The 13,801-nt window shown below is 43.3% G+C and overlaps 1 protein-coding gene across 1 annotated transcript in view; it reads right to left on the bottom strand.

Annotated features, from left to right (window-relative positions):
- Positions 1-522: 522 nt before the first annotated feature.
- Positions 523-13,801, bottom strand: part of GABRA4 (gamma-aminobutyric acid type A receptor subunit alpha4) — a 29,725-nt gene continuing 16,446 nt past the window's right edge. The window contains exons 5-6 of the mRNA XM_060279140.2: positions 13,323-13,582; positions 523-2,990 (exon numbers count right to left, since the gene is read on the bottom strand). Of these exons, the coding sequence (XP_060135123.2) occupies positions 2,457-2,990; positions 13,323-13,582 (794 nt within the window). The 3' untranslated portion in view covers positions 523-2,456. The remainder of the gene's footprint in view (positions 2,991-13,322; positions 13,583-13,801) is intronic.

Here is a 13,801-nt window from a genome sequence, read left to right as displayed (position 1 = left end):
TTAAAGGCATTGAAGACACTACTCGAGAGAAGACCGAAGTACAATAGTATCTCGGGTTACCAACTTAATTTGTTTCAGAGGTCCGTTCTTAACCCGAAACCATTCTTAACCTGAGGCGCACTTTTGCTAATGGGGCCTCCCACTGCCACTGTGCTGCTGGCGTGCAACTACTTCCGGCTTAGCGGAGTTCGTAACCTGAAGCGTTTGTAAACCGAGGTACCACTGTAGTGTTCTAGGGGTGATCCTAGCAGGTTATTCATTCGCCTGAACCCTCACAACTTGCATTACAGGCAGACGTGCCGAAATGTTGAAGGAAGTATTCATAGTTTCTTCCCATGTCAATGTGCTGACCAACCCCTCTTGTACCATATTGGCTGACTGCCTATTGGTGAAACATTCAATCCAGGAAGTGGGGAGACGCATGGACAGATAAAGAAGAAATGCAGAAATGAGCAGAGACAGGAGGAGAGATGCAATTTTGATGGAAACAAAACTCTCCGAGCTTGATCTTTCTTTTCTTTTCAGAGTTGTAACTCAAGAGCAACACAAACAGTTCTCCAAAGCAATCCCGTAGGACTAGCTCACAGAAGTCGTAAATGTTTGCTCCAGTGCAATGTTATCATAATGTTGCTGCAGTGTTGCCAAAACTTAACATTTGTAGATTGTAGCTGTCACTAATCCACATTTTAAATATTTATGGGTTTGGGCTGTAGGTTGTACAATTCGGCTAAACCAGTGAAGTGCTTAAAACACAGTATTCTCAGAATTGGCTCATTTATTATGTTCTGACACTGGTATGGGAATCGTTTTGCCATGACCCAGTTCCACGGTCAGATAGAGGCTGTTCAACATGTGGGAAACATAGGTTCCTACATACAAATCTCACAGAAGTATAAAGGTAAAGGACCCCTTACAGTTAAGTCCAGTCGCGAACGACTCTGGGGTTGCGGCGCTCATCTCGCTTTACTGGCCGAGGGAGCCGACGTTTGTCCACAGACAGTTTCTCTGGGTCATGTGGCCAGCATGTCTAAGCCGCTTCTGGCGAAACCAGAGCAGCGGACGGAAACGCCATTTACCTTCCTGCCGGAGCGGTACCTATTTATCTACTTGCACTTGGACGTGCTTTCAAACTGCTAGGTTGGCAAGAGCTGGGACTGAGCAAGGGGAGCTCACCCCGTTGCAGGGATTCAAACCGCCGACCTTCTGAGCGGCAAGCCCAAGGCTCAGTGGTTTACACCACAGTGCCACCCACATCCCTGTCACAGAAGTACCTAGGTTAAAATCCACAGGAAGCAGTCCCAGTGCCACGGTGGAAAGACCTGAAGTTACTGTGGCTAAGGCCACTGAAACAGGAACAACAACCAGGCCCTGGTTCAATATTCACATATTCAAACTAAGATGTATTAGAAATGTAAGCCAAAGACATCAAAGCAAGTGAAGAGGGGAAACATCCTGGCAAGTGAGGGAAGAAAAAAACAAAAATATCACGGAAAGTAGAGGGGCAAAGCCATCCATTTGGTACTCCTTTTCTATAAAACAACTGTTGAAGGGTAAACATTAAGTGATCTCGAACCTAACATAACTTAAATGCAAGAATGATGCTTAAATGATTTATGGAGTATGCACATGAAATGCAGGGCAATGCAACTAGCAAGTTGATTTAAATGAAACGAGTTCCAGTTTACTTAGACAGGTTATACAATCCAATTCAAGCTTAGCACTATTGTTTCCCATTCATATTAGTAGAACTGACTTAAATTGGGCTTGGCCATGACCCTAATTTGCCAGCCAAAAAGATTTTGTGCCAGTGTCTTACAGAGACCCACCCAAGCTTCGTTCAAAAACATAATTGCCTGTGCATTTTGCTTAGTGGAAATTATCTACCCCCTTATTTGCATAGCTCTTTTCTCCTAAAGCTTCCCCACATACAGCAAGTTTTTTTTGCTTTGCTTTCCACTACATGAATGCATGTTTTTTTTCCAGGGTGTGTCTTTACCAGCAAAGGTACAAATAACCTCCAACTCACAGCCACCCCAACTCACAGGAGAGAACACAGTCCTGCAGCTAGGCCACAAAAACATCAGCTTCTACTTACTGGTGCGCACTTTCTGGAAAGCCAGACCACATTTATTGTATGCATGTATCTGTATATCACTATAATTTATTTGCTTCCCATCTCTGTTCTTCCCAATGGCCCCATGCATTTTTGTTCAAACAGAACACCATTTCAAGAAGGCCTGGAAGACAGTGTTCATATTCCCTGCCCCTCCATTTTGCTGCGTTAATTTACCTAATAATGTCTGCCCTTTACCATGGGAAAACGAGCACAGAGCTTTTTTATATATAAAATAAGCATTAAAGGTTTCTTTTTTAAAAAATAGCTTTAAAAGAAGAAACTCTGCATTCAAATGTGTGTAGAATAAATTTCAGAAAAAACCTACTACATAGCAGCAAGACTACATTAGACTTTTCGATTTCTCCATCGTGTCCTTGGATAGATACACCACCCAGTAGACCATATTAAATGCTCCAAAGGTGACGGGGAACAAAATGCGTGCATATTTGTCTATCTTACTGGTGCCAGAGCTTGAGGGTGGGGGAGGAGGAGGAGGAGCGACGACTGACGACTTTGAAGGCGCCCCCAAAGTATTTGCTGTAGTCTGAATCTGCTCCAGTCTAGATCCAAGTAAACGATGAATGGTTGGAGATCCAGCCGTGGCTTGCTGGGGTATATATCCAGTTAAAACTGGGGTAGAGGGAGGTGCTGAAGGAGTAGCTCTTGCAGAAGCCAATGTTTCTGATATGCTAATTCGGCTGAAGGGGTTCGGACTTGATGCTGAAGGAGATCGGGGCATAGCGTCCGAAGGCCCCTGAGTTACCGTTGAAGGTGGCATGGTACTGTTTCCTGTATCAATTCTCCTGACACTCTCCGTTTCCGCCTGTACGGTGGCATTAGTTCTTTTTCTCACATTTGAGTTCGAGTCCGTACTCTGCAATATTAAAAAGAACAACATCAGAAAATATCATGAGCAGATCAAATCGCGAGCAGGATTTGAAATATGAGCAGCGGTAGAAAATTTGATGGTATATGAAATAGAAGAGAATGTCTCAGATGAAAAGTTTGTTAAAATGCAATGTGTAAATGGGATGGGATTAAGAACAGCACGGATGGGAAAGCAGGAGGTCAAATTTTAAAGAGAAATGTATAACAAATTTGGGATCTGGAATTTATATCTAAAGATTTTAAAGTTTAATAAAAAAAATTGACACAAAAAGAACATCTGCGGCTTTAGAAAGAATTTTGCATGAGCAAAATCCTGAAATTTAGGAATGTGGCTAGGGCATTCAGTGCAAATTTGCTGGTCAACATGAAATCTCTTATTCCCATTACATAGCAACATATCCATATGGCCAGTTAGACAATCACAGTTAGAAAACTATCTCACTAAATTTTCGTTGTGATGTGTAGACACTAGACAGCTATTTGGTTGAGTTGCTGATGATTCAGAAGCTATTCGGCATATTACATAAAGATATATCACGGTAGAATTCTAGACTGTAGCACTTCATACTGCAGAATACAGGGAGTTATATGCTCCCCTACATAAAGGCCTCCCAAAATGTAATAAGGTCATGCTAAAGATCAAGGTCATGCTAGAACTTTCAGCCTGAAGAGCTACTTTGCATAGAGTAGACGGAGGTTACATACAATTGACATACCTCTCAGTGTGAGGGGACATTCCATTGTGCAGTCAGAAGTGGTACAGTCCATTATTCTACCACTTCTGTCTACAACCTCATTCTTGTAATATGTTGAATGGCTCTGACAGCAGGGACAATATCCGTGGGAAAGATCCATGTCATGCAAGCCACACCGATATTTCTAGAAATAGCCCAGGTACTCAGCTGTGTTCTAGCACAACTCTATGCCCATTTTAATAAAGCCCCGGGTAGGAAATGTTTTCAGCACACTGTAGTTTGCATAGTTCATGCGGACTGAATTTCAAATCTGGATGTAAAGCTTGTTCATAGAGATTGAACGTGCCAATCTTCCCTCTGGCAGCGCTTGTATGCTTAGCCCAGTGTGAAATGGTGCAGTGTGACTGACCTTAATACTCACAGCTATGGCTAAATGTGGCTCCAATTTTCAGGGAGTAAAAAAGAATAATAATCTGAATTGAATAAACGCCAATGATGTAACTCATTTGAGCATTCTTTCTTCCTGACAAAATAAATCTCGACCCAAAGTAATGCTGTCTCTTGCAGTACCAAAGAACATAGGAATTTGATGAGTCTGTGAAATTTCTTGAACACTGTGGATATCTTTTTGTATGTAGCGTTGCTTCTGATGGTTTTACATACAGCAGAATTCTGTATGTGCCTCCTCAGAATTAAGTGTCTCTGAGTTCAAAGGAACTTACATGCAGGTAAATGGGTACAGGTTTGTTATCTTTGGTTGCAGCCATGCATACATTTAGGTCCATGCACATTGCCCAGGCCTGCAGCCACAGCAGGCGCTGTGATTCTCTAGCGGTTTGACTTCACCCCCAGAGCTGCACTCTTGTCTTGCCTTGTGACAGAAAAGGATGCCACCAACCCTCTACACGTACAAACATGCAGTTTGATGTATAAATCCATCTCCATTTTTTCAATGTGCTGATTTGTTAAGGCGTTCATGGTCATTTAAACCAGGGAAAGGAGCTGTAAACACTCTGGTTGTGAACTGAGAGTTGATACAGTTGTGTCTGGAAGCAGGTGCTGCAGGCATTTCCCTATGAAGGGCAATGACAGGCAATGGCTTCGCAACGGGACAGGGAATGACAATGGCTAGAGCAGAGGGGGGCAATGTGATGCTCTCTCCAGATGCTGTTAGACTACAACTCCCATCATCATTAGTCATCCTGGCTGGGGCAGACGGGAGCTGGAGTCCATCAACATCCCAAGTACCACATTGGCTATCCCTTGGCTTGAGTAAGTGGAAGGGGAGGGGAGGGAGGGGAGGGGAAAGAAGCATAGGCAAAGTTGAGGAGAGTTAAAAGAATGGCATGCCTGCAGAATGGTATGCACTTAGTAGAGTCCCTTTGTTACATGTACAACCTAACATATGGAAGGATATACATGTATACAACTGAGCTTCATCTCAAAAGGGGGGAAAGAGCAATGTATCATGTGGAAGTACACACAGGTTGTGTAATTGTGCATAGACGTTTATAACACTCTGAGAGCAGAGCATTCATTGCTACTTAAGAAGTCCTCGACAATAAAGCGACTTAAGCCTTCAAACATGCAGAGAAATCCAGTGGCACTGTTTCACATCTTTGAAAACACAGAGTACTGTAATTAAATGGTAAGAAAACTTGGTTATGCCACTGAGCGCTCTACATGATGGCACAATATTGGGGGGAGGGTGTTAGGAAGGAAACATAATTTGTTTCCAGCACAAATCATTTACATTTGAAGAGGAACCCAAAAATATGATTTTGTACAGCCACAATAATGTATAAGAGCTCTCGCACGTGGTCTTTTGAACCCTGTTGCTATTAAGCCTACTGCCAGCTTTTCTCCACTTGAGAATGCACTACATGAAGAGATAGAAGAAGAATAACAACAGGGAAAAATAAAAACCGTTAAAAGAGAAAGGTTTGTTTCTAGGACCCTAGCCTGATATGTTATTATTGTTAATTACTAGAGTGGTGATTATGCAGGGTTGGGGTGTTCTTTTTATGAACGGGATGGTTTTTTTTATGAACAGGGTAACCTTTGATACTACAAAATACATTGAAATGCAAATGCTTTCCTTTCGAAATGGGATCCAAAGCACCTTATTGTGTGGCGCGGGGGGGGGGGGATTTAATTTTCCTCAGAGATGTTCAGCTGACATTTTGTTCCTGGCCTTTACTTCAAGTAGGCCAGAACTTGCAGTATTAAGCAGAATTGACTTCTGAGATCTCCCCCTGCTGCCCCCTCCAGAAACATTTAGTCATTACCTATCCAACACAATATTTTGAATATTCTTTGTTTTGAAAAGGTAGGGGTGTGTGTGTGTGTGTGTGTGTGTGTGTGTGTGTTTGACAGCCAGAAACAGCAAAGTTTTAACTTTTTGATTTCTCCCAAGGGCTCACACAAGATGCTCTTTTCATCAGTACAGTCACTTGTGGAAATCTTATCAGCTCTATTTGGCACAAAGGTATGATAACTAGGCAAACTTCCTTGCAGGCATGTATAAATATTGTAATTAATGCCGCAGCCGTCTCTTTCCAAATGGAAGCACATTTAATTGACCGTGTGTAATGCAATGGAGTATGCCGTTGGCATAATTTGCTGCAAATCTGTCTAATCTATTGTTAAACATTATGGCAGCTCAGTTCAATAAGATTGTGTGTCTCACCTTATGGTTCAAAATCCATCTTGATACAATAAGGGGCGGCAAGGGGGGGGGAGTTACTAATCTCTGTTTGCAAAAACAACTCACAGATCCTCCGCTGCTTCCTCCTCACCATCTAAATTCTCTAGGTGTGACCGCTTGTTATCAAGAAAACGTGGTGCTCAAGTACAAGCCAATCCATGCTCTTTGATTTTTAACAAGGTTTGCCCATTAGAAACAGCTGTTCATCTGCAGTGCAAATTTTGAAGAAGAAAGTCCTCTGAGCCATCATAATCCTCCACTTGAGCCAGAAAATGAAGTATTAGATTGTTTTGCTTGTATTAGCAGCTTATGACAAGCAAGCCAATTTTGCACTCCAATGAAGTCAGATTGCAAATTTAGCATGAGCTGAAACTGTGCATCCCGGCAAAAGCTGAGATTTGCAGCAGGTAGCTCACCTGCCTATTAATCAGCACCACAAAAATGACAAACAATGGAACCAAATGAACAAGTAAAAAGCATCCCACAGTAGATTTAGAGAGCAAGACACAAAATTCCAGAAGTTTTCTTACAATCAAGCAGTGTATGCATTTTATTAAATAAATAAAATAGGTAAAAATCAGCAGCGAGATGGGTAGAAAGCCTTATGCTGGTGGCAGACACATATCCTCCAAAATAACTAGTTAGGCTCCCACGTGGGATTTCTCATGAAAATCATTATTATATTCTTCATGCTCCTGAGTTAGGTTCTTCTTGTTTTTATTCCAATAAATTGTATATTTAAAGATGTACAGATTTTCTTTAAATAAACAAAACAAAAAACAAATTCTTGTGATAAAGCATTTCCTTGTGAATCAGGTCAAGGCAAAATGTTTTCTTTTCTAGTAATCTCCTAATCTTTATTAGCACAATATTTAACCCTTGTCATGGACCCCTGGAGAGTACAGTTTAGAAATTAGGTCAGCTTCCAGCAAACCCTCTTCTAACATTCGGTGTCTGCTTCAAAGTAAATGAAGTTAGTGGCAATTCAAACTAGCAGAGTTTATTCTTTGCTTATCTAGGCTGGTTTCCCATGTAGCAACTACAGGTTGGGTTTTAACTTCTGTTCCAAAGCCAGCACAGATGTTTCAGAATGTTTCCTGTTATGCTAATTATCTTTCACTCACAATTGTCCTCCAATGCTCTGTTTGTTGGAAGTCTACACAAAAAAGCCCCCTTTGGAGGCTTGGGAGGGCCGTCTGGCATGGGGAGGCCGGAGTGGGACTGGGCTGCACGCCCCCCAAGTTCCCTGCTCATGTCTTCATTCACTATTCAGGCACAACTAAAGGGTTAATTCCATCAGTGCTGAAGTCAACTAGCCAAAATGGATAAGGCTGGAGGTGTTGCTTAGCAACCAAGAAGAGGGGCATAAATTTGCTGAGGTACCATGTGTCCTGATTAGTTCTGTATTTCAGAGGGAGTTTTCCTCCTTGTATGTTTGGTTGAATGTCTCCCTCTGATGTACAAAGTCTGAAATAAGAAAGACAAGACCTCTCTGTTCCTTTCTTCTCAAATTATGCCAGTGTCCTCAGTACTGGTGCTGACCTTTAAAGCCTTAAATGGCCTCAGCCCAGTATTCCTGAAGGAGCGTCTCCACCTCCATCGTTCAGCCCGGACACTGAGGTCCAGCGCCGAGGGCCTTCTGGCGGTTCCCTCACTGTGAGAGGAGGGAACCAGGCAGGGGGCCTTCTCAGTAGTGGTGCCCACCCTGTGGAACACCCTCCCATCAGATGTCAAGGAAATAAGCAACTATCCTACTTTTAAAAGACATCTGAAGGCAGCTCTGTTTAGGGAAGTTTTTAATGTTTAATGCTATATAGTGGAACTTTGGGCTACGTTACCGGCACCCCTGCAAGTGTTTCGCTGCATGAGCAGAAGCGGTCTACCACCAGGCGTGCATGCACAAAAGCACTAAACCATGCCATGCACAGAAGCGGCACCTCCAGTAGCGAAAACTTCAGGATACGGCCGGACCTCCGGAACAGATCCCGTTCGCAACCAGAGGTACCACTGTATTATGTTTTCAATATTCAATTGGGAGCCGGCCAGAGCGGCTGGGGAAACCCAGCCAGATGGGCGGGGTATAAGTTGTTATTATTGTTGCTGTTGTTCTTGTTATTATTATTTGCTATCAGGTTTTATTTTTTCTCCAGCCTCCACCTGCATCATTTAAGTGACTTTGCTAACACTACTGGTATTTACTCTCACACTATACATTATGACTCACCAAGCCAGACTCCTCACATGGCCTATCAACCTTCTATTGTGGCTTGTAAGATACTTGACAAACTTCCTGTTCTGAAGTCCAAGGAAGGCAAAAAAAAACCCAACCCTCAACCCCTAGGAGGTTCATTGAGCATCTCTATAGCATCTCTCTAGGGCAGGGGTAGCCAATGTGGTGCCTTCCAGATGTTTTGGACTGCATCTTTCATCGGTCCCAGCCAGCATGCTTAATGAGAAGAAGAAAGGAATCCTGAATACTGTGAATAATTCAGAGAAGTTTTTTTAGGTGAACACTCAGTTCATCCTGGCTACTGGCAAGGTAGTCGATGTCACCCTATATAAACAGAGTGTATGCCCTAGAATAGAATTATAAAATAATACCCCATGTTCCCTGTAGTTGCACATTGCAGGAGTAGTGATAGGCCTTTTGGAATAACTTGCTCAGCAATTTTTATCTTCTCATTAAGGATTCCCAATAAGCTTCGGAGGAACTCCAGGGTTCCACAGAACATAATTTGAAAACCACTGGGGAAGCCACAAAAGATTGAGGGTGTGTGTGTGTGTGTGTGTGTGTGTGTGACAAGACTGTTGGAAGGGGCAAAACAACCTTCCTCAAGGTAAAAACCCCTTGTCACAAGAGCGAGCATCCATCTATCAGCCTCGCACACTCCATACAATCCAAAACATGGTGTTTATACCATAAGTAGCAAGTAGCAAAAACATACTAACCCTCCAGATAGCAATTAAGTGCTTTTCCTTCTTAGAAATTAAATGTAGGGAGGGCTGTAACTCAGTGGCTCAGCCTCTGCTTGCATGCAGAGGCTTCTATTGCAGTGCCTTCAGTTATGAATGGGAGCGACCCAGACCTCTAAGTGTCCCTATTTTCTAGGGACAGTCACTGATTTACAGAAGCCATCCCTGTTTCTGATTTGATCCCAGAATGCCCTGCTTTTCCTTAGGATGTCCCTATTTTCATCTGGGAATTGTTGGAGGGTATGGAGTTATGCGACCCCCCAAGCCAATGAGATAGGTAACAATACAACCTTTAGAAGACATCTGAAGTTTCCTGTGTTCCTACAAATGGATTAACAAGCCTAATTCGAAATGTCACCATAAGCAAAAAGACCTTCAGATCAATCTTGTTGGATCCGTATTTCCTATTACAAATCTTCTGAGGCATCTTCTCCCAAGCTACACTCCACCTGTGTATTTTCTTTTCAATTATCTTCAAACTGCATGCTATAAATATGAACTCCTGCAAGCCAATTACTTCTTATGACTTCGCCCCAGCAAAGAAACTCTGAACCTAGAAGCAATCAGAGGCAAAATGAACTCTTATATGTAACCCATTTTTATTTCAGAAGAAATAAAGTTTGTTGCTGGACTGGAGAATTGGGCCCATGAATTTTGCATGGTTTTCTAGTTCATGGAAACCAATTATTCACTTGCTGCCTCAAAAATATGGGTAATGAAAGAAAAACAATTTAGATAAAGCACCACAGCAAGCTTTTGTTTTAATGCTATTATTTTATGAGAAGCTGGGGACAAATAAAAGAGGGGGAACCTGCGGGGAATGCAAGAAAGGGTGATTGCTTTTGCAGTGGCCATAAGGAAGGGGCTAGTAAAACCAATGTAGGGCTGTGTTTGTGCATATACAATGAAGTAACCAAAGTTAAATTAGCTTACAAAGGGACATGTGAAACCTATAGCCTTTGGAGGCCTGTTAGGAGAAGTTATTGCATTGGGTTAACCAAAGGGAAAAAATTAATTGCTTATGCTTTAGGCCAAATGTTGGTACTTGCGGTGGAAAGAGTGGGGGCAGGGAAGAGTTTAATTACAGAAGTACAAGTAAATCTCAGAAGCAACCAGAAGGTTGAAAATTATTTCCAAGTCCTATCAAACTCTTTCGTTAGGTTTGCATTCACATCACATGAGACTGGCTATGGATGGCCCCAACAGGGTGCCATTGTGTCCTGCTTTAGAGATGACAATCCTTTAACTGAAGGAGTCCTCTATATGAAGGGCTGCCTGGCCCAAGTCCAGTTTTAAAATGAGGAGCCATAAGAAAGGAGAACAAAGGCGTTGAAGTTCCCCATCAACAGCACCTGAATAAGCATGCCGGCCACCTTGCCCCAGACTCCTCCACTATGGTAAGATGTGTTATTATTTAAATTATAGTAATTATTTCTGGATTGAAGAAGAAGAGGAGGAGGAGGAGGAGTTTGGATTTGATATCCCACTTTATCACTACCCTAAGAAGTGTCAAAGCGGCTAACATTCTCCTTTCCTTTCCTCCCCCACAACAAACACTCTGTGAGGTGAGTGAGGCTGAGAGACTTCAGAGAACTGTGACTAGCCCAAGGCCACCCAGTAGCTGCATGTGGAGGAGTGGGGAATCGAACCCAGTTCAGCAGATTACGAGCCCACTGCTCTTAACCACTATACCACACTACACCAAACACTACACCACACATCTATACATATAAATTTTCATATTATATGCAGATCCATGTCATTTTCGCTACCTATTTACTTATATACTTCTTCTTTTCTGGTGATGTTTTAATATGGGGCAGTCAAAGTCCTTTCCCTTTCCTGCTCACCACTTTCTTTTTTAAAGGCTTGCCACCACATCAAGCATCATCTTGACTGGCTGCAGCAATCTTGTGGCTTTCCTGGGAATAAAATACCCTTGGGAATGATACTCTGTTATCGTTCCCAGGAGTATTCTTCGGGGGGGGGGGGAGAAGATGGCTGATCCCAAGGGGAGACTTTGAACACTGAGTGGGGGGGGCTGGGAGTGGAGAGGAAGGAGACTACAAGATCCATGACATGTCGGATTGATCAGCCCTGTTGTTGTGTATCTCTTCTTGGCTGAATGGCAAAGGAACCTTTTCCGCTTGGGATGGATTCCGCTTAAACCCTTGTTCCTCACCCCTGAGCTGAGCATGCACTGGATAGGGCAGCTGTTCTGTTGCTGTAATATTTTGAGTCTGAGTGAAAAGTACAGGCAGCAACCTGATGCCCAGCCTTGACGGCCAGTTCACATGGTGCGATAGCACTTTGATGATGTGGCTTTATTTCAGGGCCAGCCTAAATGAGCTGAGGCTTCATTTTATACAGCAATGTCTCAAACGGATGTCTGCTTCCGATAACAGTTTAATGGAGGGTAATTTCCTTTAGATGCGTCAAATGAAAATAAAAGCCTCTGCGTTTCCTGTTTGTTTTATCGCACCCTTAAAACATGGCACTAAACAAGGACTGTATACAATTCCATCTTCTGCCTGCAGGATCCAATCCACTCCACTTTCTTTGGACTGGGCCAGGGAAACTTTTTGTGGATATGCAGCCTGAAGAATGGTCTCGGAAAAGATTTCCCAAAATGTTCTTGACACATGGTAGGCACCAATTTGAAAGATAAAATTGTGAGAAGCCTTCCTTCCCAGCTTCAAAGCTTTCTAGCTTTGAAAATCCTGGTCACACCATGAGTCCCAGAATCATGGGTTGGAGCCAATCCAAGAAACAAGCCCACAGCAAGTCCAGTAACCAATCTTTAAAGTAATCATGGCGGTGCAATGCAGACTGAGACCACAGCATGCGGAGAAGGGAAGTTTAATCCTTCATTTCCCCCAGAATCAGCCCAACACCAAGGAGCGAAAGGCGAGTGGAAGCTCCCATTGGTGCCCATGGGAGCTTTTTTCTATTTGCTACTTAGAGCATGGAGGCAAGTGGGAGGGTGGGAATGATGGTACAGGCAGGGCCGGCCCTAAGGCAAGGCTGGGTGGCGCAGGGCGCCAGGGCGCCAGGGGGGCGCCACGCTGCAGTGCCTGCAAAAGCCGCATTGCACCCGCCAGACAGCCGCACGCTCGGAAACGAGGGGGGCGCCGGAGGGACAGTTCGCACCACGGTGCCAGGGCACCAGCTACGCTTAAGATGGCCCTGGGTACAGGAGATAATAAATAAATCTTTCTTCCCCACATGCAGTGATCCTGATCTGAATAAGGGCCCCACAAGCTTACTTTTAAGTTTAAATATGCTACATGGAGCGGCTTACTCTTTAACATAATCTATTAATTTTGACTTTCAGACCTCCTATCTAGGAAAATGGCGACAAGGAAGTAAAGCAAAGAGGTCTGGTTTTAAGGGGAGAAAAAGAGTGTACAGTGGTATCTCAGTTTTCGAAGGTCTCCACTGACGAACATTTCGGTTTTCCATAAACCCCGAAGTAAATGCTTCAGTTTTCGAACATGCCTCAGAAGTCGAACATGCCACGTGGCTGCTGCTGAGTGCAAGATCCTGAGGCCTAGCTGTCGGCTGTTGAGTTTTTGGTTTTCAAACGTTTCAGAACTCGAACAGTCTTCCAGAACGGATTACGTTCGAAAACCGAGGTACCACTGTAATTGCTACTGGTGTTGCAGATGCACTGCTTTCTGCCTTAGTAACACTGAAATGGGCTACAGTCAAGTAAGTCTGAAGGGAAAAGGCAAAGAAGCCAGTTTAAGTAAGGGTGCAGTCTAGGCTGTGGACAAAAGTAATAGTCTGAAAGGAAGCTAGAGGACAACGGAAAGCAAGATGGGGTCAAACCACCCTAGAATGGAAGCTGACCGTGCAATTCAACCCTGACCCAGCTTTGAAATGCACTTTTGGTCAACATTTCACTAGTCACGTTCTAATGCATATTAAATAGACTAAATACCATGGGTGCCTCTTCGGCACAATTTTCCTTCTGCATAGGAGTCGCTGGAACTTCAGGGGCAGATCTCACGGCCTTCCTTTTGGCTTTTTCCATCTGAATGTTAGTGAAATAGTTGACAGCTGCAAACTCAATCAGCGCAGAGAAGACAAAGGCGAAGCACACGGCAATGAACCAGTCCATGGCAGTGGCATAGGATACTTTGGGCAAAGAATGCCGGGCACTGATGCTCAAAGTTGTCATGGTCAAAACCGTTGTTATCCCTGTAAAAGGAAAAGAAACAAAGCAACGCTCCTCTTATGCATTTCAGAATCAGATCAATTTAATAATAATAAAAATTACTCCAATATATTTGGCGCCATAGCCGAATACAAAATGGCACAAGTTGAAATAGTTTGGAAGCGTTTCAACGCTCTCCTTACCAAAAAGGAGTGTGTGGTGATTTCATTAAAAAGCATTATGATACATGAGACCCCAGCTGA

The sequence above is a fragment of the Zootoca vivipara genome, chromosome Z1 (genome assembly GCF_965207765.1).
Source record: "Zootoca vivipara chromosome Z1, rZooViv2.hap1.1, whole genome shotgun sequence".
Taxonomy (NCBI): domain Eukaryota; kingdom Metazoa; phylum Chordata; class Lepidosauria; order Squamata; family Lacertidae; genus Zootoca; species Zootoca vivipara.
The sequence above is the reverse complement of the archived record's forward strand: the minus strand, read 5'-3'. Positions and strand labels throughout refer to the sequence as shown.